Raw genomic sequence first — 27,510 nt, 5'->3', positions numbered from 1 at the left:
TCATAGGCTGACAAACCTGTTTCCAAGCAACAGGGCTCTTCTTGCCTATAGTAGCTTTACCTGTCCAGATGAAATTCCTGCAAATCGAATCTACTCTCTTGAGTACAGCCTTGGGAAGTGGAAGACAATGCATCCAATACTGTGTAATGGCAACAACAATGCTTTTCACCAATTGGATTCGACCTGCAGTGCTGAGAAGATGAGCAGTCCAGTGACGAATTCTACATACAATCATGTCTATGAGAGGCAAATAGTGATGAATGTTAAGCCTCTTGCTGGCTAATGGAATGCCCAAATACCTTATGGGGAATTGTCCTTCAGTGAACCCTGTGTTAAGCAGAACAACTGGTTTTGTATTATCATCCATCCCCCCAAAAAATGCCTTGCATTTCTTAGGATTCATAATGAGGCCAGTTGATTTAGAGAAATTCTGAAAAGCATCAAGCATGATATCAATGGAATATCTGAATAGGGTGTTGTATAAGATGTCTAAGAATTCAGATTACAAATTCCATAGCAAATGTAAAAAATTGAATGCGAACGTATGATGGATAGATTCGTATTTAGGATGAAATCCCTAAATTTTCATGGTTTTGAAATTGTTAGGTTTTGATAAGAAATTATTGAATATGATGAATAATTGTGTTATGATATGTCTATTTGAAAATACATGTTAGATATAGGTTATAATGCCTTAAATCATAGAAATTTGGGTGTTAAAATGTGTTTTTGGGTGGAGGAATCAGACATAGAGAATGTTGTCTGCGCATGAAATTTTTCTGATTTCAGGTGATCCCGCTAAGCCCCTTCGACTGGCTCAGCGAGCTCGCAAAAATAACATTTTTATATAATTTTGAAAATTCATAACTTCCAAACCGTAAGTCCGTTTTCAGTGTTGTTTGAAGCATTATAAAGCTAGTGCGATAATATTTTCAATAAAAATGGTTTTGTTGGCATTAGGTGATTTAATCATTGTATGGTTATGTAAAATTACATGTATATGTGTTATGCGAATTGGTGATTGGTGTTGGATTATAACGATGTCTTGTACATTGTTTACTATGTGTTGTGAGGATGTTTTGGTGCAGGAATACTATGAATATGAATTGTATATGAAAAATTAATGAATATGTGTATGTATGTGCAAATGTGTGGTAATTCAAGTGTGATGAATTATTGAAGACATGCATGGATGTTAAGATTAGAGAATGGTCTTAATTGCATATGGTTGTTGTAATTTCACATGCATCATTTGGTCAAGAGGCGATGTTCGTTAGTTTCGTGGGAGCTAGTGACTTGTTCCAAACATAGAGTGGGGTTTGAAAGCTTACGAAATGGATTTTGTTGTGTTATTGGTCTAGGGGACGGAACCGGTTTAAATGTAAAAATGGAATAAAGTAACAGATGATTTGTACCACATGCGTGAGTATTGCATCGAGTCTTGCATTGAGTCACAATGTAGTTATTTGAAAATATGGAATTGTGTCAATCATGTGGAGATGATGCATTTTGTAAAAATGTGAATTGTGGGTGTATTTTTTAAAATAGTAGTATGATCGAGTGAATTCATAATTGCGTATGTATGTTATTCATTATATATTATTATATGATTTCTATAATTATGTGAATTCTCACCCTTCTGTTGGAATGATGTTTTAAAACGGCATTGCTCAGGTACCGAAGATTAAAGTTGCTACTAGTGTGCTTGGAGCTGGAGAAGCTACCTTATTTATTTTCGCATTTTGGATTTTGAGTTGTGCTCTGATCATGTAATACTGGGGAACATTTTATATTCATGTTTTAAAGGATACTTTGTATTCATTTTCTATTTTGTTAATCCTAAAGAGATTGTGTGATGTTTGGCTTTTATGCCTAAGTTTTCTAATAAAGTGAATTTATCATGAGACAATAATTGTGTTTGTACGAATGAATGTGATTTGGCTGTGAAAGTGCATATGTTGAGGTTTATGGAAAACGCAAATTTTATTCTAATTGTTATTGAGCATGACAGGTGTTTGTGGTTTTGAATTATGTGGGGCACCATCGAATCGATTTGCATGATATATTACTCTAATTTATGCTATATTTTACGTGAGGTTTAGAAGGGTGTTACAGAAATCTCAAACTATTTTGAGAAACTTGAAAATTTGAGATTTATTGAATGTGACTAAATTCACTCATAATATCTAACTCAAATAAAATCGAACAGAGGAGAACATGAACTTTTTGGTGTTTGTGACTCAAATCACAGTTTACACATGATTCAAATCATGCAACACTATGACTCGAATCACAAGTTGCACATGATTCGAATCGTCACCTCCTGTTAGACACTTCCCAGTTTGATTAAAATCATGATTTCTACAAGAATCAAATTACAAAGTTTTTCACACTTTCCTCTTTGGCTCTATCCAGTTTTGTTGTGAAAAAGGATGCCTCGAACATAGTATAATAGGGAACATATGGGTAACATTCAAACAGAAGGGGTGAGATATCATAACAATATAAGAAAGCGTATGATAACAAGTATATGAGAATAGAGTCATACACGATTCATCACTTCACAACACATCCACGTCATTTATTAACAAGTAGTATACAATTATTTTACAACATCTAATCCATCATCACATCATCGATTATACATGTATTCATCGCCAAACAGATGATCATCATTCATCATCAAACAACTCATCATCATTCATCATTATGTAAAATGCAACTAGACCATTGAGTATGCGAAAGCATGTGGTACCAATAGGGCATACACCCTCATCACAAAATTTCCAATAAATAGAGGCATCAACAAGGCATACACCTTCATCGTAATTTGCACTCAATCCACACAATGGGATTGAGGCCATCTTAGTTATGCCAATCTAGGCCAACGTGTTTTTGCCAATCCAGGCCAACGTGTTTTTGCCAATCCAGGCCATCGTAAAAATGCAATGTATGCGACTAAATAATGCGACATCATAAAATGCAACAACATCAACGAAAACAATTATGCAACCACATGGCATAAGCCTTCATCAAACGCCAATATAGGCCATCACTTCGTCGTCATCGCAAAACATCACCATACAAAATACACAACAACAACATCAAAATTCATGCAATATTAGTTCTACAACACATATCAACAAGAATCATCACTAACATACATCAATTTCATCAATTTCATAGAATTCTTCGTTTTACGGTCAAAATACGAATTTTTAAGAAACACAACAACATCAAAACTCATGCAATATAAGTTCTACAACACATATACAACATATATCAACAAGAATAATCACTAACATACATCAATTTCATAGAATTCTTTGTTTTACGGTCAAAATACGAATTTTTACAAAACACAACAACATCAAAATTCATGCAATATAAGTTCTACAACACATATACAACATATATCAACAAGAATCATCACTAACATACATCAATTTCATATAATTCTTCGTTTTACGGTCAAAATACAAATTTTTACGAAACACAACAACAACATCAAAATTCATGCAATATAAGTTCTACAACACATATACAACATATATCAACAAGAATCATCACTAACATACATCAACTTCATATAATTCCCCTTCAAAACCTAAGTTATCAATAAAACCCCAAAACTCATTCCATTAAAGGTTCTCTGCTCCTTCAATGGAATCCTTGCCCTAGCCTCTTTGTGCCTCTTCTCCTCTTTCACGAAAACCTTCTATTTTCACGTTTTCTCCAAATTCTCTATTTTCCATACTACTTTCTTTCTTATTTTTATTTAACTCCTTACTAACTTTTAACTTCACTAAGGGGCTTAATAAACACACCCCCACTAATCCTCATGCTAACACAACATAGGCCCACTAACTATTTACTCATTTACTCTCTTATTATTATTTTTATTATTATTATTAAACCTCAATAATAATTATTATTCCAATCATATTAAATCATCTAATTTTTTAATAAATTAAATCAAATGAATAATTATAACTAATTATATTTATTTAACTTCGCAACTTTTAATTCAAAGGCACTACCCTCTATTCTAAGGATACATACCCTCCGATACCACAATCATCGTATAACATCATAGAGAATTCATCCAATAAATCAACAAAATATCAAAATATCACAAAATCATTGAATAGCGAAAATCGGGGTGTTACAACTTTGTGCATACATATGCTGGTAGATAGAATTCCTATTTTACTTTCATCAATGTCCTACATACTTGTCAATATTAAAGTAGAAATGTTCAAAAAAATTCAATATAAGAATAAACATTAATTTCTAATTAAAAACTTGGAATACTAAACAAAAATGAGACTATTATTAAAAATACTTAAGTAAAAATAACTAGATAAACTAGTTAAATGATGACTAATCATAGTTGCAAGGTGGAACAATGTCGGTGGATTTCTTTCTACCACCTTTGCTATAACTCGTAAGATAACCCTTGGAAATGATTCAAGCACCGATGATATTTTTGTTACAAAGTGAAGGATCGAAATTTGGTGTTGACTCACTTTTTCCACACCATCGAGTTAAGATTGGAGGCATTTAAAATCAATGAAATATTTGAGGTACTTACGTGAATGAGTTTAAGACCAATATTCATGTTAGGTCGAGAGCATTTGTACGTAGTGGATTTCATTTAGTAGCTTCATCGTCATCGCGATTGCCACCGGCAACAACATCATTGTCGTTGCCATTAGTAGCAAAGTCATGTGAATTGGACTTGAGGGTCAAGTCAGTTTTACCAAGCCCATTGTGGGCGCCACTTGTTCTTGCAGTGATTACAATAAATGCGATCTGCTTGTGATAGATCAAAATATTACCTTTTGTTTAGTGACATAAAAATATTAATCCCCTAATCCTAAATATTCAGTTAGGTATTTATAGTATTGGTCCCTCCCTGGAGAAGAAGGATTATTTTGCCTATTATTTCGGTCGTATGAAGTCAAACCTTGACCAAATAATGAGTAATGGATGACTCATCCCTATATAATATATGAGACGTGGTTAGTTAGTCAATTTTAATCATAAAAATCCCACAAAGCAAAGATAAGTGGTTGACTCATCCCACATCTGACATATCATCGACTTCGCCCTACCTATTTTTAGTTCTTCTAGTCTTATTTACGATATGTTGGGCAAATAGGCCTAATCCATTGACTTTTGTTTGACTTAAGTTATATCATGATGGCTCATAGTTTCTCAAACACGAAACTTATAAAAACGAAGTGGTTAAACAAGTATATAATGATCCAAAATATATAGACCTCCAACCGTACCACACCATTATCATCAAAATCAACAATCTCTAGTCTTGTACAGAGGAAATCCAAACCTGAAGTAATATGTGTATTAAAATTAAAAACACATATATTTCAATTAATTTAAAATATATTAGAATGTAATTAGTTTTAAAATAATTTTAAAGTATCATTATCCACTTTCAATCAAACCTCACCAATTACCAAGAAGGTGACTTGATAAAGTTTTAACAATTATCAACTAGCTGGTTTGCCCGAGAGGTTAAGGGGGAAGACTTAAGATCTTCTGCACATAAGTGCGCGTGGGTTCGAACCCCACAGCCAGCATTTTGAGTTTAAAGTTTTTTTTTTTTGTCATTCCTAATTATAATGCAACTAACTATTTTGGTGCCAACCCAACAACAATCATTTGCAGCATATCATTAAAAACCAGTTATGCATAAACCAAATCCATTATATACATAAAAGGTTAAGTTAAACCAAAACGTGGAAGACCAAATTATTATATATGAAGTCCTCCATTAGAAACATAGCGACAGGGGGAAAAAAGTTTCATGATTGAAATTTTCATTACTCTCCCTCACGTGAAAATTCCCATAATAGATTATTCAAGGTCTTTGGCCTACCCTTATATAATGTCATGAAATTAAAAGTTTTTTAGTTTAAGTAATCACTCTAAATAGAGTCTATTTGAACTCATTTGGTCCATGAAATAAAAGACTTTATACTCCCATTTATTGATTTCTGAATTAATGCTATTAAATCACTTGTCAACAAGAGCCTTAGTTAATTGAATGTGAGGTTCTAAAGAAAAAGATGAAAGCATTTAAACAAGACTGATGACTTTATGCATGTTTAATGATGAGTGGGATGCTTATGATAGGCATTGCCCACCTTTAAGAATTACCCTACTCTATAATAGACTCAAAACAAAGTTAACATCATGTTAGTTTTCTCATGCACCTTTACCTAAACACATGATGAAATTTATCAAATTTTACAAGAATTTGTAGACCTCACAAAATACACAACATGTTTGATTCAAGGATATGTTTGATTCAAGGATATGTTTGATTAGAGAAAAAAAGTATAAAAAGAGAAAATTAGAAAGAAAAAAAATAGATTTGATGTATAGTTTGATATAAAATAAAAATGGAGGAAATAGATGTGAAAGAAGTGTTTTTTTTTTTTTTGGTTGAAAAGAAAGTGATAGAGAGAGAGGTGGAGATAGCGGCTCTGATAGGCTATGATATGTAGATATAAATGGTGGATGGTCTATGATCTAATATTATATTAGAATTAGATATTGACATAACTCATCCTCAGAGCCGTCTCAACTTTTTCGAAGGCCTTGTATAGATTAGTTATAGTTTTATCACGAAAAAATAAATAAAGGCCCTATCTGACCACAATTTAACCATTATAAATATTTAATGAAACCCTATTTAACCATAGATTAACAGTGACAAATTTGAGATCCTATGCAATAGCCCGCCTTGCACTCCCTCAATGACGACCCTGCTCATCCTTACAAATCGGCTTGTAAGGTGAGTGTGTCACTCTATATAAACTCTTTTTAAAATCTATTGAACTAATATGGGATTTGAGATTTCCTTAATACTTATGATGATTATTGAGAAGATCCCAAACATATTTCTCGTACATAATTGTATTAGACTTTCTGGTTGTTGGAAGGCTTGGTGAATGTAGTATTGAAGAGTGAATGGAAAGGCTAAGGATACCTTAAAGTAATATTATTTTAGTAATCATTTTTGTTCTCTCATACTTTTAGGTATTATTTGTTTGAGGTGAAATTTTTAAGGAAAGAAAGATGAAGAAGAGAAGACCGAATTCAAAAATAAAAAACATTATCTTCTTTAGATAAAGTAACAAAGTGGAAGGAAAGAAAAATCTAAGCATGTGGTCAACACAAAAAAAATTCTCCTCCTAACATTGAGAATAAAAGTCTCAAAGTAACATGCATCATTAATCAAATTTTGTATCATGTTAACTTTATCAGTAACTTGAGTGACTTTAAGATGAATATTGTCAAATATCTCTCTATTTCATATCTTAAGAGTAGGTTTAAAAGATCTCAACTTAGTAGATAAAACAAAATAGGACAACCAATCATACCAATATTCTAATTATCAGCAACTACTTGCTTGCATTTATCATTTATAGTCTAAATCTTTAGAAATTTCAATTGCTTAGCCGAATCAAACCTACCTTTGTCATAATGGAGAAGAATATAGTAATGGTCTGAGTGGTTCTTGATGAAAGTGGAGCAATTTTTTCTTTTGTAAAGCCTAACGGAAGAGTAAGGACCACATTTTCTCCCATTGGTCAAAGTGTAATAGCTACCATTAGTGTCAATATACATAAATTCATTCTGATTTTTCCAACTTAGAAACTCATTGGTGGAAGTTTTGTTTGCAGGGAATTTACCAAGTTTGTCATGGAAATTAATAACCGCATTGAAATCACCTAGAATGCACCAAGGGCTAGGATTGACCTTTTGAAAATGAGTAAGTTCATTCGATAATTGTCTTTGAATCACTAGAGAGTTACTTGCATATACAACTTCAATAAAGAATCTAGTTTGACCCACTTCTATAGAAAAAATTACATGTTGTTCAGATAAACTCAACACAGTGATATTCATATATATTGCACAAAAATATCATAAGTTTGAATTATGATTCTTTCTAAAATTTAATGCAAATCTCTTAAGTCTAATTTGTTTAAGACACTCAACAGGAAAATGAGCAGAAGAAATTATTAGTTCAAGTTCAACAATCAAAAGCAAGTCAGATTTTTGTTGATCACATAAATTTTTGTTGCCAACCTAGTATCAAATCCTCTAGCATTTTAATAAATGACTTTCATTGAGTATGATTGTGTTTACCTGAAATGGCTTGAGTGTTAATTTCCATTCTAGAATTAGAAAGTTTTTGCCTTCCCTTACCCTTTTTTTTACCATAGTAAATTTTTCTGATGATGCATAGGAGGATTTCCTTCATTATCCCGAAGGTTACTATTCATCTCCAAGTGCAAACCATCACAGTGATCTCTCACTGGATTCTCATCACCATTTTCCATAACCACAAGATTATGATAAGATTTATTTCTTCTATCATCATCCACCGCTTTCTCAACCATCAAATTCTTATTCAAATCATTACTAGTCCATACTACTATTTCTTCATCATTCAGAGAGCTTGTTTCTGATAAATGCTCCTTATTAGCATTAACCTCGTTCTATTGAAAAATGTCCACAACAAATTCATATTTCTCTATGTCGTTCTCAAGAATATAATTTCATTCCTTATTCAAATCTTCAAAGTTATCATTCATTATGTCATCCACTATGAATTTACATATTCAAAATTCTCTATGCCCTTCACACTGTTATTAATGTTATTAACTGGTATTGCTTATTTGGATTTTTTTAGGTGTGTATATTGTAGATTCTTTGATTAGTGGCTTCTCAACATTATTGTCTTTCAATACTATGACCAAAATACACACATTAATCACAAAAAGAGGTAAAATCTTGCATTCTAATTCAACAAAGAACACATAATCCTCTCATTCCACCAAAATACAATCATAGAGAGTGTGTGACATGTTAGGGTTATCGGAACACATGCAAAATGCGTCAAAGTTCTTTTTCTTTTAAGCTAATCAATTGATAAAGAAGTGTCAATACCAGAAGCAATTGCAAATAAAGTAATTGGTCTCCAGTACTCTAATGGCAAACCATGTATCCTCAACCATACTTGAGCATGTGTATTCTTCAAATTTTCTGGTATAAGATCTAGCATCCGCTTAAAAAAAATGTAGGAGCGAGGACTTAACATTCCATGTCGTAAACTCCAAATTTTGTTGAGATCATCCTTTGATTTGAAAAAAAAATCAAAATAGTCACGTCCTCAAGGAGTTAAATCCTAATTAGCAATTGGACTCCATAAATTCGAGTTTGTCACGTAGTTCTGATGCTTTCAATGGCATGCACCTTTACTGGTGATCAATCTTCCATGTAAATTATTACTGCAGTTTTGGAGTCTTGTTTTGTAAACCTCTTTAGGTATCTTGATCGAGAGACGATTATCGTTGAGGAAAGGCTTGGCAAAATTAAAAACGAGTATGTCACACGCATTTTGTAGAACTTGTGCGTTGAATTTCTTTTGTGTTTGGGGTTGGGATGGAGACATAGGAGTCACTCGTGCAATAAGAACCGACCATGGAAGGTCTCCATACCGATGACCTGCCCCAAAAGAGCCCGTGCCAATTAGGTTTTCTATCAAACCTTTGTAGAGCATCCCAAAAAACTTGGCGCAGTGCAAATACAATATCTCCTTCATACTTGTTTCGACGATCCGATCGGTGAAAATATAGCATTGTATCTTACAAATTTTGTATTAAAAAATTAACTTAATCTAACTGTTAACAAATTTAAAACAAGTGGTTTTTTAAAATTGAATAGAGAAAAACAAAAACACCTAAACCTCACTCTAAAAATTAATAATATCACAGTAAGATATGTCTGCATGATAAAATACATGATCATTCAATTCATTATAAATTTCTCATAAAATACATTTCACATCATAAAAAGGTCATAGATTCTCTCACTTCCCTTATTAGAGAGAGATGAAAGAAAAATATCAAAAAGAAGTGTAAAAAATATTTGTAGGTGTAGGTCAGATAAAATGAATGACATAATAATTAAAAAAATAAAAGATATAAAAAGAGAGAGAAAATACAAAAGTGATTAGATGATACTAATAAAATTGAGAGAACAAATTCTATCATAAGTTATAGGCATAGTCTTTTGTACAAACAACGATTTGATATTGAATAGTTATCACAAGATAAATCTTCATTGATATTGAACCATAAGATTACCAAACAATGATTTCCTGTATTTAATATAGGAGTATCACAATGGTGAACAACTATTTGGTCCAAGTCTAAGCAAGATTCTCAATGTAACACTGCTCAACCCAAAGGTTAGTGGTTTGTTTCCACACTCAACAACTAAACACGTGAAGCTAGCATCATCCTATGATATGAGCAGTTTCTCAATATTAATTTATCAGAATACTTATGTATTTGTTTTTTGATATGACCTCATAGTATTGCTAATTTTGGAATAGGAAAAAAATTGTACTAAAATATATGTTTATTCATAAAAACAAAAAACCAATTGTTTATTAGTACTTTGAATCCATTATCATAGATCTATGATATGATTTTTGATTCAGACAAGTCAACAACCACCACATCACTTTTAAAATAAACTAGTACAAAAAAATCACCATGTATCTAACAACATTGATTGAATCACAATATAATATGATATATAATATAATATACATTTGAATTAACATTCAAGTGCTTGTTCATGAAATTACATTCATTCTGATAAATGCAAAACAGAAAATGAAGAAGAATGATTCAATAATGCCTAATATATAAACTCAATCAGATCTTGAATTGTGGAAAGATTAAATTTTGAATGAAACTAAGATGATGGCATGTTGAAGTGGAAAAGCCATGATATGACGAATGCGAAAACCATACAAGCAAGGAGAAAATTCAAGAAGCGATGGCCGTGCCAAAATCTTTGAGTTTCTGGCGTAGGAGCAGCGGTAGAGAGCGTGGATGATGCGGTGGTATTGTTACTGTCGATCACATGCTCTGTCAAATCGTCGTTTGGACTATAAACATTCCGCGCGACCGAGTGACAAATTTCACAGGTCCTACAGAAAAAAGTTACACAGAAATAATTAGAAATTCAAAATCGACGAAAATTCTGTTGAGGCAAATGTTAGTAAACAGTTCTGAGTAAATCGAGGAGATTCAAACCCTCGTCTCCTTATCTATTAAACTCGTATGTTCCCCTCCCCAAACCACTCTATATCATCATCATAAAGGCAATATTATCGGTGAACGGAATTTTGATGTTAGTTTCAAACAGGCAAACTAAGAACTTAGGTCGTACATCATGACGAACGAGCTCAATAATCAAAACATCATACCGAACAAATTTAAAACTCTGTAAATAAATTTATAGAGTGACACCTTTCACCTTACATGGCTTATGTGTCTCACTTTACAGGTAAGTTTTTCTAAATATGACGTTTCGACTCTTCCAAATCCACAACTGGTTTTGGCAAACCATTTAACGGTTTCAATGTTCAAGAACAAAGCAAAAGAAGCTATCATGAGTTATTTGCCACCAATCACGACATATAAAAAGAAGATTCCAAAACTTTGTCATGAAAGGAAAAGATTGAAATTCTATTCCATTAGAATTTTAATTTTAGCAATGAAATAAAGCACATGGACGAATTTCTGTCCAAATTCTTACATAAACCATAGATTCTTCCTCAACAAATGGCCCCAACAAAATGCTTTTGAATTGACAATGAACCATGGAAGGTTTACCAGTCAATCAAATAATAAACTATGTCCATTCATCTCTTAACAAAAGCACAGAAAACAACATGTTTTTATTCAGAAACTAAGGAAAAACACTGCGCCACTGCGTAAAAGTCATAGATGTTATATTATCTGCAAGTGACACCGCAGAACCTGTACCGAAAGTATGAACATGTTTTACTTCAAAGAACTGCAACAAGAATCTGGACAATAGTACTGTCACAACAATATAAAACACTAACACAGACACGAACCAGATAACCAGACACATTGATATCAGTAATAATTTGAAAAAAATTAATTAACAGACTGTTATCATACTTGTCGGTATCAGACACCAACACGTGATAAACACTATAGAGACATTTGATCACAGGTGTTGGAGATATATAGGTTTTAATTTCATCATAAATCTTGAATGAATATATTATATGGGACCAGTGATTTATTATGGATTAAAATATTCTCTATGGCACATCACTACATCAGCAAGCAACTATCATCCACCAAGATATTTTTTTGTAAACATGAATAGTAATCAGAAGGGGTCAAATCTCAACTTTAAAAGAGAGAAGGAAAAAAAATAAAAACAATTCAGAAAGAAGAGTATAGAGATTCCTAAATTTGAGAAAAGGAAGAAAGCAACAAAGAATCCCACTGCACTAAGACATGTCAGCAAATTAGTGAGACTGACTGATGCTTTAAGCCTTTATTTTTCCATCAACCTTCTTTAAATTATTTAATCTTCTATCACTTTACCCTTTCTTGAAGACAAATAATTGAGCTTGCTTCCTTGCAACATTTGTTCTTTAATTGCTTTTTTCATCATCTTATACTTCTTTACACTCATCATCAATTCAACAATCCATTTCACCAATGACTAAACAAAACTTCAATCAACTTCTTTCTCTAATCTATATAGTATCAAGGCTTTTAGATTGAAACCGACCCGACTTAACACTGATACATGTGATTACATTCAATTACTTTCATCAGTGACTCGGTGACTCTCTATACGCCAGTGTCGGTGTATGGTGTGTCATATGTCAGGTGTCTGTGTTTCTGACATTCAATTAGACCAAGTATGACTGTAAAATACATGATCGTGCTTCTCGCATCATCTTAATCATAAATTGATAATTTTTTCAATGCAATCAAATCAAAAAAACAAAAGGGTATCTAAAATTTGCTAAAAATTTCAAAAAAGAGTAAATTTTGAGAGTTAAAAACAAGGGTTTCATATGAGACTGACCTATTTCCCTTAATCTTGAACCAAGCTTCAGCACAGTTTTTGTGAGCAGCAGCTAAATCTTCTTTACAAGAACACCCCAATTCAATAGGAAGACCAGATTCATGGCTCTCACTTTCCAAACCCATGTGACAGATCCTACAATCCTTCTCAACTTTAGCCAAATGCACCTTAATCTCAGGAACCCCAATTCTAATTTCAACAGAACAATCAGTGACAGAAGAAACTCTAGCAGAATCAACAACACCACCACCACCACCAAGTTCAGGATCATCAGAAACACAAGCAAAAGAGTAATCATCATATGAACCACCATTTGTTGAGTAGAACCTAGAATAGCTTGAACCATCATCAGCATCAGAGAAACATAAACTCCCTTCACCACTCACATCACTTCCAACAACAGAACAACTAGGATGATGATGATGAAGAGGAGCATGATGATGATTTCCTTGCTCTAAATCAACATGGGTCATCTGTAAAGATGACATTTTTCCAACCAACAAGAAAAGAAAAAAAACACAAAAAAAAAACAACAACAGGGTTTTCTCAGAACAACATGAAATGTCTCAAACTTTGTAGCTTTGGGGTTTGTGTAACAACAACAATGATAATAATAGAAAACAAAAACACATATATATACATATAAATATATAAAGAAATATTATAAAAAAATCATAGAAAAAAAGTCTAGAATTGAGGAATTGGATTAGGTGAGTAAATGGTTCAAGTCCATGAATGAAAAGTTTCAAGGTTGAAGAAAGTAGAATGGTTGTATTAGAGATGTGGGGTTGAAGAATGATGATGGGTGTGTTGAGAAGAGAGACTAGTGTCGTTGTTGAAGAAGGGAGGGACAGTGACAGTGGGAAAGAAAACAGAAGAAACGTGCTATGAGAGCACACAGAAAAAACTCTCTCATGAGATGACATTGCATTCATAAAGGAGTGAGTGAGGCATGGAAACAAAATAAAATAAAACAAAACAAAAATAATTATAATCAAGTACAATATTAAAGATGTTGCTAACAAATACACTTAGTGTGTGTTTGGATGAAGTAATTGAAAATTCAAAGAATTTTGAAATTTCATGGAATTCAAATGCTTCATTTGAATTCCCTTCATTTCTAAAATTTATTGATTGGATGAAGTATTTGAATTGCTTCATTTTCAAAATTTATTGTTTGGATAAAGTGATTGGATGAAGTATTTGAATTGCTTCATTTTCAAAATTTATTGTTTGGATAAAGTGATGTAATTCAATTCATTTATGAAAAAAACAATTTTAAATTTAATCTCATGTATACAAATATGTTTAAAATGTTTTTTTTTTAAATGTTAAAAAAATATGTTTAAAATGTTAAAATTAATTAATGCAATTTTAAATTAATTTATGAAAAAAACAAGTTTAAAATGTTAAAAAATATATATTTTTAATGTTTATAGGAAAAATCTCATTCATGTATACAAATCCATCATATAAAAAATAAAAAAATAAAACATACAAATAACTCAAATAACTTTGTTCTTTGTATTATAAAAGTCTAAATATGAAAAAACATATATCATATGTCTATCACAAGAATGTCATACAAAAACATAAAATAATGTATTATAAATTTTATCATACTCGACTTTAAAATATAAACTAATAACAATTTCATAACAAATATCAAGGCATAAAAAATTACTTTGGCATGGAAGCTAATAGAAACTTTTTCTTCTCCCACAATGGAAGAGCTTTGAGAATTGCTATTTTGTTTGGATTTTCGGTCAACCAATTTATTGCTCCATAGCGTAAAGCGTCATCACAATCAGCAATCATCTCCATTTCATTCAACACTTCTTGCACCACTTCTTGAGCATTTCCTTCCATCCTTTTTTTACTAACTTGCACAAAATCTTTCAATGACTCAGCCACTTCTCTAATAGAGCTTATCATCCCTTCTTTGTCTCTACCCTTATAAGCACGAGTATGTTGCATTTTTTTCTTTGTTGCGGAACTTGGTTCCTCTAAATCAATATGCACAGTGGACCCTTCTTCATCTTCAACTACCTCTTTGCTCATGACATCATCCGCATCAAATGCATGTTCTACTTGAACTCCATTAGCCCTATCTTTCGCACATATGTCTACAATGTCATTCCAATTCGGTATAACCTTAAATCGGAACCTTTTGGCTTCTTCATGTGACTTAAAAACAAAATAAAACAATATTGTCAATAGCTTGAAATATGAGTGCGGACAAATAAAACAATCATGCCATATGTTCTAACAAATCAAATGGAAATACATTGTCTTTTAGACAAATTTAAACTAAATTAAAATAGTTTTCACAAAAGAGACATATTCAAAAGACAAAATTAGCCTATGATACTATATGCTATGTAAAGTCATGAACATGGACCATGCTAACAAGAGTAGTAACTATTTTTCTAATATACAACTAACTAATTTACACATAATGGTATAGATGATTCTGTTATTTTCCTCCTCATGTTAGAGTTTAGTGTGTATGTTATGTTTCTGTTTTAGTTCCTCAAGTTTCTCTATGATGATGAGTTTGACAGTTACACTTTGAGTTTCAACAATCGATCACACATAAAAACATGACAGTACATGTTGCATCTTGTCATCACTCATCACATGTTGCAAGTTGTTGTCATGACTCAACACATGTTACAAATTGTAGAATTATTGCTTTGAACATAATAATAGACCAAGGTATCACTATCTATCTCTATAACAATGAGTCATGCCAATTTGACACCAGCACTATGGCAGAAACAATTATACATACAATCATACCAAAGTTTGTTGAATAAAAACAGAAAAGCAATGTCCATAGGTACATGAATATTTGGAAATTAATCTACTTAAGTTACCAGTAACTTAATGAGGAAAAAAGAAAGGGAATATATAGAATTCATAACCTTCTTAAGTCCTAATGAATGAAAGTGCACTACATAATTGATTCATTTATGTCTAGCTTTTAATATGAATGAAAGAAACAATCCATAAATTAATGATGAAAGCAAGAGAAAATAAATATAGCAATAGTTAAAAATAAATACCTTAACATATTCAGTCCAAGCATTTTCATCTTCAACATTGATCATGCATTTTGTTCCATCCCAATCAAACCCACTTTGACTGAGAATATCACTAATTATCCCATACCATCCTCGCCAAAGTTTGATGCGGTTTTTGACGTTCTCTCCTGTAACCAGAACATTAAAGCGTGTAGACAAAACATCAGCTGCAGCGTTGTATGCTACCGTTTTCCAAGCTCCGTCACTTTGGCGGCCCAAACTTCTTTGATCTCTAAGTGCTTCAGCTAAAACACGCTCCATGTCCAAATTCCATGTGAAGTAACCTCTTACATCATCTTTCTTATTCCCAACATTTCTTTCATCTATCTTTCTTTTTCCCAATGACTTGCGGCTCAAATTTCTTGCATTGGCTAAACTAGAATCCATTTCTTGAAATCAACTAAACACACATGATAACAATCAAATCTCAATATTAGAGAAACAAAAATATATTAATAAGATATCAATCAAAAATAGCCACACAATATATAAGACATTCATTTTCATTGCATATAAAAAGAAGCAAACATAAGCATAAGAAATATTCTTCTCTCTTAATATTCAACAAACAAAAGCAGCAAAATGAAAAATACAAACTAACAACTCCTAATGAAAAATCAATCTAAAATCCACTAAGCATAAGAAATGTTTCTTCTCTCTTGATATTCAGCAAACATTTTCATCGCATATGTGTCACGAAATGTTGTCCACTCTTCAGTCACTTGAACACTTGCAACCTCATCTACACCATTAGTTGTTCCTCTTTCTGTTTGTTGGTTGGTTAACTCTTCATCAACAATAGATAAAAGATCCAAGTCTTGAGCCTCTAAATATTGATCACTTTGTTTTTCATCTATTATGAAATTGTGCAATATGAAACAAGCATTAATAATTCTAATTTGTGTTTTTATATCAAAAAAAGAAGGAGTTCTTAATATACTCCATCTTTTCTTCAATATCCCAAATGACCTTTCAATTACATTCCTTGCACTTGAATGACGAAGATTAAACAATTCCTTGTAATTTTGAGGAGTGTTTCCAACCCACTCTTTGAGATGATATCTAGTCCCTCTATATGGTGCTAAAAATCCAGGACCATTTGTATATCCCGCATCCACAAGAAAGTATTTACCTACAATGATTTTTTTTCAAAATAAATAAAAAAAATCAAATAGATACATTTGATCCACTAAATAAAAAAATGTCAATCTATTACCGTTTGGAATTCGAAGACAATTTTGACGACGTAAAGCATCTCGCAATACCCGAGAATCTCCTGCAGACCCTTCCCACCCCGGTAACACATAGATAAACCTTAAATCTGGACCACAAACTCCTAAAACATTTGTAGATATGTCACCCTTTCTATTACGGTATCTAGGCCTATCTTCTGCAGCAACTGTTACTGGAATATGTGTTCCATCAAGTGCTCCAATTGAATTCTAAAAACAATTTAAAAATATTACTACAACTATAGATACCTAAAAAAGGTTAGAAGTTTTCAAACAAATTTCAAACTTACCTCAAACCATTTCCATTTATTTGCCTCAAGGCCGTCTAGATTATAGTCGTGAAACTTCAAATAATCTCGGCTTACTTTCATAACAGCTCTAAGGACATTATTGAATTGTCTACTCACAGTTTCTTTTGATCGGAAGTAGTTAAAGTGTATGACTCTATATTTTAGGTTGTGAGCAAGGATATGCAAAAACATTGCCACAGCTTCAGTTGTTGGAACATTTCTTGTCTTGACCAATTTCCCTTTTTCTTCTAAAATTCTACAAAGTTTAAAAAATGCTCCTTTACTAACTCTTAATTGCTCCATGCAATCAATTTCGGTTCCTCTGTATAGACGGTTAAGGAAATTGCGCCTTTCCAATTCCCAATTACGAGTTGGTTCCTTAACAAAATATTTGTCATGATACCAAGCCATTACTCCTAATAGCGTAGTAACAACACTAACAACAATTAATGTTGTTTCCTCAAGCTCTTGCATTTCTTCTTCATTTCTTTTACGCTTTATTGAAGTGTTGGCTATACTAATGTCCATTTCTTGAAAAATAAAGGTTCTGTTATGAGCACATGGGAGAGTAACATTCATTTTGTAAGTAAAAACAGTCATAAAATCCTACACATTGATCACAAGAATTCAAAAATTAAAAAAGACACAACAAAATAGCTACTGCATATACAAGTAAGCAACACCTCTTAAGACAATAAAGTACTACCACCAGACCCTGGCCATTAGATTTTCCTGACACACAAACTCAGATTGCCATCACATACACCATCCAATAAGAATCTAGTACCATAACTTAACATAATAAAAATTACTCATGAACATGTAATTTTTTTCTGTCAAAGACAGATACATTATAATAAAGAAAAGACTAAAACCAATATTGGAAACAAACATCATAAACATAAACATAATATAAAGTACTCATGAACATGTAATTTTTTTCTGTAAAAAATTCTATCTTTGAAAAAAGGAATCTATTTCTGCTTCTTTCCCCACAAAACTAACCATGCTATACAGTTACAGTTAGGTAAAATAATAAAAGTAACCACAATTTAAAAAAGTGTACATTTCTGTCTCCATAGTGCTCCATATTTTTATGTCCTTTTTCTCTGTCTGTTTTTATTTGTCACACACAGAATGAAAAACAAAGCATAGTGACCAACCAATCTCATTTTCACTAACATATGCTTTGCTTCTATTGTGAATAACCATATGCCTTAATAAAATAAAATTTTCTATTCATCATTAGTACCTCTCCTACGTGAGTACGTGACCACATAATTCTTAACTCTATTCTATATAAATATTCTTCATATAAGTTTTTTTAAATTTCATAATTAGTGATGATTTTGAATGATTAAGGGATATAATTAGTATTTGAAACAGCCAAGAAAGGTAATTAAGTGTTTCAATTAGTAAAGATACTTTATGAATAGGAGTATAATTTAATGTACACGTTTAGGACAATGACTGGGATGTATATCACCAGACCAATATCACACTCACACATGACTAGATTAAAAAATTGCAATAGGAAAATATATTATCCATATAGTTCATAAATATAGTAGTATATAGAAGAAAACACAAGGGATTTCAATAGAAAAAGTCTTTTTTTTCTCTTTTGTTGACTATATAATTTCTTGTGTTTTAGCATGATAATGCAGACAGAAATCAACTTTTTAGGTAGGATTTCTCATCCCAACTTGGTCAAGCTACTTGGTTTATGCCAAGGGGAAGCTTGGAAAGCCATCTATTTAGAAGTATGAACTTTATGTGTATTGATAATCAATTATTAGTTGGTCAATAAATCTATTAAAAACAGTTGCAGCAAAAGATCTGAAACGGTTAGAGCTTATTTGATCGAAACAGTTTTACCAAAACAATAATTTACAATCTATAAAGTAGAGAACTACATTCTTAATTCAAGTAAGCCCCTCTCTCCCAAGAAATATTCTACAAGTTGTAGAGTTTCATCCTCTCCTATTAGTTCTACTATGCCAAATGGTATGGTTTTGAAGGAGATGACAACTTAGTTTTACATTATTAGCAGATGCAATATCATAAAGAGAGCTAAAGATCATAAAATCGAACACACTTGCAAATAAGGAATATAGAAGCCCCAACATGTTCCCACTGTTATGAACTACATAAAACCTATTAAAATTAGATGATTCCCATTGCATACTATAAACATCTAGCTACAATTTTCTTCTACAGAAAAATGCTACACCAACCTCAGTTTGAAACCACAAAACAAACTACCAATGCATTTAACTCATTTTCATGGAGTAAATAACAGAGACTAACATGAATGAGATATCTCATATCTCATTTCCATCATAAACATTATACTAAAATTACATAGAAACTAGGTTTCATTTTCATTCTACCGAATCAAATCAACATTAGCATCACATACTGATATACAGAGCATGAACAAAAAGAACACGAACAAAAAGAACATGTAAAGCAGTGAGAATATGAGTTGCAAAGTATAGTAGATCGAAACCCAGATGCGAAGTGAATACCTGAAAAGAATACTGAGTGAGAAGAGCGATTTCGGAAGCCCAGAGTGAGAAGAACGAGTTCGAAAGCCCAGAGTGAGAAGAGCAAGTTTGGAAGCCCTAATCAGAAGAGCGATTGTTGAGAAGCTTCGGGGAAGAGAGAGTGCACGAGATCTGAAGCTAGAGAAGAATCGCCATGAGAGAGTGCACGAGATCGGAAGAGAGAGTGAACGAGATCTGAAACCAACGTGCCATGGAGAGAGAACGAAGGAATTCACAATTCTATCAAATTAGGTGGAATTGTAAATTCTCCAAAATTAGTCATTGTAAAATATTTAATAAAATTCCATCATTTTAACATTTCTGTCATTTATTTATCCAAACAAGGGATTTGGATGAAATCATTTTAAATTGCCTCATTAAAATACATTCCCTCATTAAATTACTCCATCCAAACACACTCTAAATGTATTATTTAAGGATTTTAAGTAAAAAAAGTATTGATTGAAAAAAAATGTTAATTTTAGATATTTTATTGTTTTGTATACACAAATTTTCTTAATTCTCAAAGATCGTAAGTTAAGTCAGCTCAGTTATTATAGCTATGAAGGAATATTAGATGGTTTGAATTAACGTCCTTATTTTTAATAAGTAATCTTTAGTGTCTATACTACTTATAAGAAAAATGTGAATATTACCCTTCTTTCTTTAAAACTTTCTTTTTTTAAAGTTAAAAAAATACACTACTTATTTAAAAGACAAAAATATATTATATTTTAATTTAATTTTAATTTTAATTTGTTTTGATAATTAGAGTGTAAATTCAATCCCCCAAAAGAGTATGATTATCAGTTAAAAATTGTAGTTGTTATACTATTATTATAGTTTAAGTTAATGTGTGAGAAATTGATGGATAATTGCAAAGGAGAATCGTTCTTCAATTATCACATGTTCTCAAATTAAAGAATGTTCTTTATGGTTTTTGAGTCAAATGTGGAAAATAGTGTGAACTTAAGTATGACTTATTTTAAAGTTTTTAATGAGTTATATAAATGTTTAAAAAATTATAATTAAATTGATTAATTTATTAAAAAATATAAATAATATAAAAAATTGTGTAGATCTAAGTTAAAGGACTAAATAAGTATGATGGATATAACTGTGGTAAGCGTATGACTCTTCTTATAATGTAAAGATAATGTCATAATCAAAGTGTTACAAAATAGATCTTCATGTTGTGCACTCAACATGGATCATAACTCTTTCGTGAGTCACAATCTATGAATGAAATTCTTTCTTATATTTAAAGTCATTCTTCCATTAAAATACACATAAAAGTTGTCTTCTATATAATTAATAGAGTAAGTTATAAATAATTAGTGTATCTATTGTTGTACTCAGTTATACATTCATAGAAAATGGAAGATAAGAGAAGAAATAAAGGGATATATAGAGGAGGGTTCATGTTCATTCACGAGGAAATTGCACATTAAATATCAAGTCATTTTTATAAGAATGTAATTCCTGCTTTTTCATTAATATCATGCCCATTCGTGATGTTGACAAACCGTAAGACTGCCTTTGAAATCCTAAAATAAAATGAAAGGAATACCTTTGGTAAAAATATTCACAATTTGATATTGTGAGAGGACATGAAGAATGTGAACATGACCTCGAGCAACTTATTTTGCAAACAAAACGATTACTTGTCTCGATTTGTTTAGTTCGTTAATATTGAACCGAGTTATCAAAGAGATAGATTGCACTGACGTTGTTATAGTAGACCATGAAGGCTTTTTGAATGGGAAATTGTAACTCAAGAAGAAGGTTTTCCAACCAACATGATTCAAAAACCACATTGGCAACACCACGGTATTCGGCTTTAACACTAGAGCAAGATAATGTGGGTTGTCGTTTGGACGACCAAGAGAGCAAGTTATCACCAAGACACACACAATAACCAGAGCTGGATCGTCAGGCATCAGCGCTATTGGGATAGAATATGAGTGAGAAATGTTTTAAATGGGGGGTTGAATAGACCTTACCTAAAAATATGTTTCAAAAAAGGTTTTCTTAAAAAATAGAGTTTTTCAAAATTAAGCAGCGAAAAATTTATTGTGTATGCATTTGGTTGATATCATGAGTTACTTTATGTTAAGACAATAGAATGAAATATGGAATCATGCAAAATCTATCCAATCAATGAATTGATCAGCTTTAAAAAAAAAAATTTAAACAATGTGTCAAAACATACTTTTATTGATCAATTAAGTTTATCTAAGCATTACACATATAAACAGCTTTATTTGCGGGAAAGATAATCCAAATGATTTAATCACTACCACGCCTAAGCTTTACACAACAAATCTTTATGAACATAATAGGCCTAGTAACGTGCGATTTCTAAGAAAGTTGTAAAAATCTATAACATGCAACCAAACAAAAAATTTAATGGAGATAGCGAAAGAGAAAATTCCACCAGCGTTTATACTTGTTCAGAGCATTTGGCCTCACTTTGTGCATAAACCATCCTTCAATGGCGAGCCATTGGAAATTCGAAGTCTTCTCTTATTTTGACCATTTTACAACGTGCGTTGTATACAATCAAGGAATAATATGCTAAATTTTAATAACAAAAATTAATATCTTCAATATGAATCTTTCCTTCTTCTATTATACACACCCCACACAACTGAAATCTCAAGATATTCACTCGGTCTAGATTGTCCTCTTACTCAGATCCAAGATCTGCTCCAAGCATTAGTTCTACTACAATTTTTACTCGATCCTACTGATTCCTTGTATGAGCTCTTCACTTTTCTGAAGGGACAAAAACTCTCAACTTCGTTCCACAACAACCTTAGCTCATCTACCGAATTCTTCTATGGATAATAAATCCTTCCTTTTTCTCTTGTTGGATTGTCAACTCCCATCAACACCATGCAATACTAACCTTGACCTACAACTCAAGAACACTAAAAACATCAACGATAAATGACTCTTCTCTTTGATAGATCTCACTTTCTCTAAGAATTGAGAAGCAACTAACTCATGGCATCTTGCTAGAGGTTGAAGATGAATGCAGATTCAATCTAATTATGATTTATATATGCGTTTGATACAGAGCATTAAAAATGAGTAAAAAAGACCATTTAATTCGAGTTAAGTGTAATGGATATGATTTGAGTCGAAGGAGAAAATGATTTGAATCAATAACTTAAAACTCCGAATTTCCCCTTTTTAATTCAAAACAATTATTCGATTCAAAGAATCTTGTGATTTGAATCACATCGACATATCTAAAATACAGGGTTTGAATTGAATATTTTTATTGGAAATAGTATTTAGCTTGATTCGAATCAATCTTGCTTCTGATTTGAATCAGAGAAACTATGATTTGAATTACACTGGTAGTGGCAGAACCTGAATTTCACAATCATTTATTGATTCGAATCATGAATATCCTTAATTTGAATCACACTTCAAAAACCTGCTACTTTAAGAAAAACGAAGAAATTGATTGAATATAAGGTTAGTATGATTGGAACCATGAATTCATGTGTTTCTTGAATCAAATAATTGACTAATTTAACTTAATCCATTTTGCAACAAATTATATCTCAGGGTTCGATTTAATGCAAGCAAAATATGATTTGATGCAAAACATGATTTAAATGTGCTACACTCAATTCAAATATATGCACAAAACCTAACTTAGACGATACTTAATAGCCAAAAACAATAAACTAGAAGGTAGAAAACAAGACAAGTAGCAAAACGAAAACCCTAGAGGGGGATGAGCAACTTTGAGGGCACCCTCCCCAATCGACATATGTCTATGAAATTAAGGAGGTAGTAGACGAGGGATAAAGAATGGTTATATTAGTGATGTGGGGTTGAGGAATGATGGCTGTGTTGAGAAGAGAGACTAGTGTCGTTGTTGAAGAAGGGATGGACGGTGACATTGGGAAAGAAAACATAAACGTGCTATGAGAGCACACAGAAAAAACTCTCTTATGAGATGACATTGCATTGATAAAGGAGTAAGTGAGGCATGGAAACAAAAAAAAATAGTATAAATTAAAGATGTTGCTAACTAATTCTCTAAATGCGTTATTTTATGATTTTAAGTAAAAAAAAAAATGTTAATTTTATATATTTTATTGTTTTGTATACACAAATTTTCTTATAAAAGTAAGTTGCATTCTTCTTCTATTAAATCAGTTAAATTAGTTTAGTAGATAGTATATGTGAAAGAACATCAGGTGCACAAGTGTGAATTTTATTTGTTTGTTTTTAAAGAGTGAACTCCGACCATTAGCTTATTTGATTAAAAAAATGTAAATATTCGTCTTCTTTTTCTTTTAAATCTAAAATACACACTTAATTTATTTAAAAAGTTAGGCAGTTCAATCGGATGAATACTAGTGGCAAAAGTAAATAAAAAATAATAAAATAAAATACACACTTTACTTATTTAAAAGACAAAAATATATTACATTTTAATTTAATTTTAATTTGTTTCGATAATTAGAGTGCAAATTTAATACAAAAAAGAATGATTATCAGTTAAAAATAGTGGTTGTTATACTATTATTATTATTATATTAAAGTTAAAGTTAATGTTTAAGAAATTGATGGATACTTATTATATTAAAGTTAAAGTTAATGTTTAAGAAATTGATGGATATTACAGGATTTGAGAATCGTTCTTCAATTATCACACGTTCTTAAACTAAAGAATGTTCTTCATTGTTTTTGAGTCAAATGTGAAGATGACTATTTTAAATTTTTTGATGAATTGTATAAATATTTAAAAAAATAGTTAAATTAATTATTTAATGGCAAATATATAAAATAATGTAAAACATCATGTATGTCTCATTTAAGGAACTAAATAAATATGATGGATATAAATGTTCTAGGAGTATGATTCGTCTTATAACATAAAGATAATGTCATTATCAAAGTGTTACGAAATAGATCTTCATGTTGTACAGTCAACATGGATCATAACTCTTTTATGAGTCACAATCTTTGTATGAAATTCTTCTTTATATTTAAAGTCATTCTTCCATTAAAATACACATAAAAGTTGCCTTCTATCTAATTAATATAGTAAATTACCAGGGCCGGTTGAGTGGCAGTGCAAAGAGACCCTTTGCACAGGGCCTCATATTTAATAGGGCCCCATTTTTTCATTTTATTTTAGCCTATTTAATAAGTCATTAATATGCATGAAAATAAGTAGACGGTGATATCATTTTCAACATCTAAGTTTCAATTGTTCAATGTTCATCATGCAGTAACCTTACTACTTTTAAAATGATTGGGATAAAATCTTGCATTATTGAATTTTTTTTTAATGACAGTTTTTGTAAGAGGTTAGTTTTAAAAGTATATTTTATTATCAAATGTTGCATACATGTAGAAACTCCACTTAAATATGGTGTACTAAAATCATATAAATAACAGTACCATAAAAATAAAATCAAAAGTTATATCTCATAAATTTTAAATTAAAATCTGGTAATAAATTATCACAGCTCTAGTCATGATATTTCTTGTTATTTTATATATATATATATATATATATATATATATATATATATATATATATATATATATATATATATATATATATATATATATATATATATTTGTTATTTATATTTAAAAGATAATAGTTTTCATTTAAAATTTTGCCATTTTTTATTATAGATAAAAAAAATTAATTTAGAACAGGGCCTCCAATTTCCTTGAGACGGCCCTGTAAATTACAAATAATAAGTGTATCTATTGTTGTAATGAGTTATTCATTCATAGGAAATGGTAGGTAAGAGAAGAAATAAAGGGATACAGGGAGGGTTCATGACCATTCATTAGAAAAATTACACATTAAATATCAAGTCATTTTTATAAGAATGTAATTCCTGGTTTTCATAATTATTAGTTAGAATATTTAAATTAGTATTTTAATATATTAGTTTAGATTAGTTATTATAATGTTCTAGAAGTTTCTTAGGTCTTTGTGATTGTGCCACATGGATGGTTATAATGCATATTAAAGTGTAATGTGTTATTTGAGAATCAATCAATGAAATCAAAATTTATTTTTTATTATTTTGTCCTTTTTAGCTTTTTGTCTTTTTAGTTTAGAATTTTACTGCATTTTTATAGCTTTTTAGGGTTCTTGTTATAACTTCCTAATAATTGGTGCTTTCATTCATGCACTCAAATCCTCCTATGGATCACCCTTATTATACACCTCCATATCATTCATGGAGCATTCCTCCTACCTATCCTACAAACCCCTTTTTTACAACTCCTACCACACCCTCATTTTCATCTTTTCCATGGGAAATGTTTACACGTTATTATTCCAACACTCATGTTGCATGTTCATCACCAAGATTGTATTTTAATCATGGGTATTCACCACATACACATAACTCATATCCATCGTATTCCTATACCACTACAACAACATCACACATAAACCCTAACTCCACTCATATCAACACCCATTCCTTTCAATAACAAGCATATGACTATCACACACCTGACCCATTGGATTCACGATTTCAACCACAAATCCACCACACACCTGAACAACTTTTGATCTCACACCAACCAATCACCCAACAACAAACTCAAACTTATCCAAATCATTTTAACGAAATTTTTCAAGAATAATTTCAGAAATCATCTCAAGTAGAAGAAAAATATAAGGATGAAAAGAGAGCTAATGATGAGAAATACCAAGCTACTAATCTTTCTACCAAGCAAAAATCTCAAGAAAATTTTTATGTATCAAAAAAATTTGAGAGAAAAATATTCTGTTAAAAGAACTACAACAAATCAGCCAGGAAAAGAATAAATACAAAAAAATTCAAATTCATAAAACTCATATCCGACGACATTTTTGACGACGATTTTGACAACTATTCAAACAAAAAATCCTGTGACTATTTCGACAACAAATCCAGCAAAAACAATGGTGTCACATCAAACATCATCTCAGGTTTCATATCAGCCACCCTCACTAGAGTTTGAAAGGAAAAAAATGTGTATATTCAATATACGGCGACAATTCCGACAGAATATCCAGCGTCACTTGCGGTGATAATTTAATTTTGAAGAAGTTTTCGGTGTCAGATTTACCACCAAATATGCTACTACAACCACCAGACCCACAACCGAAACCACCACTACCAAAACCACCAGATTTGTTGCCTCTGACATCACTTCTAGTGTCATCTTCTCCGATATTAATATCAGAAACATTGAAACAACAATTTGTGCTGTTCTCAAACCCATTTTTGCGACCACCAAAAAAACCACCAAATTTGAAATGGCTGATCAGTGCATTTTGAAGGATAGAAAAACACTTAGAAAGGGGGGGTTTGAATAA

General features: G+C 31.4%; 2 protein-coding genes and 1 non-coding gene across 5 annotated transcripts; 1 reads left to right on the top strand and 2 right to left on the bottom strand.

Moving 5' to 3' along the window:
- Positions 1–5,523: 5,523 nt before the first annotated feature.
- On the top strand, positions 5,524–5,606 carry TRNAL-UAA (transfer RNA leucine (anticodon UAA)). Its single transcript has one exon. It is a non-coding gene; the product is annotated as a tRNA-Leu (tRNA).
- A 4,959-nt stretch (positions 5,607–10,565) lies between these two features.
- On the bottom strand, positions 10,566–13,916 carry LOC131609333 (uncharacterized). The gene is made up of 2 exons (XM_058881018.1): positions 12,982–13,916; positions 10,566–11,047 (listed from the first exon to the last, which is right to left on the bottom strand). Exons 1-2 carry the CDS (start codon positions 13,467–13,469, stop codon positions 10,810–10,812), a joined length of 726 nt encoding a protein of 241 aa, XP_058737001.1. The 5' UTR covers positions 13,470–13,916; the 3' UTR covers positions 10,566–10,809.
- Positions 13,917–14,482: 566 nt separating this feature from the next.
- Positions 14,483–20,403, bottom strand: LOC131611885 (protein ALP1-like). Of its 3 annotated transcripts, XM_058883718.1 has the most exons (4): positions 20,121–20,403; positions 17,590–18,136; positions 17,284–17,509; positions 16,515–17,199 (listed from the first exon to the last, which is right to left on the bottom strand). In XM_058883718.1, the coding sequence occupies exons 2-4, from the start codon at positions 18,115–18,117 to the stop codon at positions 16,700–16,702; spliced, it is 1,254 nt and encodes a 417-aa protein (XP_058739701.1). In that variant the 5' UTR covers positions 18,118–18,136; positions 20,121–20,403; the 3' UTR covers positions 16,515–16,699. The 3 variants fall into 3 exon arrangements, with proteins under 3 accessions (XP_058739702.1, XP_058739703.1, XP_058739701.1); XM_058883719.1 differs by lacking the exons at positions 16,515–17,199; positions 17,284–17,509; positions 17,590–18,136 and adding exons at positions 14,483–15,168; positions 16,050–16,467; XM_058883720.1 differs by lacking the exons at positions 16,515–17,199; positions 17,590–18,136; positions 20,121–20,403 and adding exons at positions 14,483–15,168; positions 16,050–16,467 and having other exon boundaries at positions 17,284–17,420.
- Positions 20,404–27,510: the final 7,107 nt, after the last annotated feature.

The sequence above is a fragment of the Vicia villosa genome, linkage group LG6 (assembly GCF_029867415.1).
Source record: "Vicia villosa cultivar HV-30 ecotype Madison, WI linkage group LG6, Vvil1.0, whole genome shotgun sequence".
Taxonomy (NCBI): domain Eukaryota; kingdom Viridiplantae; phylum Streptophyta; class Magnoliopsida; order Fabales; family Fabaceae; genus Vicia; species Vicia villosa.
Note: the sequence above shows the minus strand (reverse complement) of the source record. Positions and strands in the feature narration are given on the sequence as shown.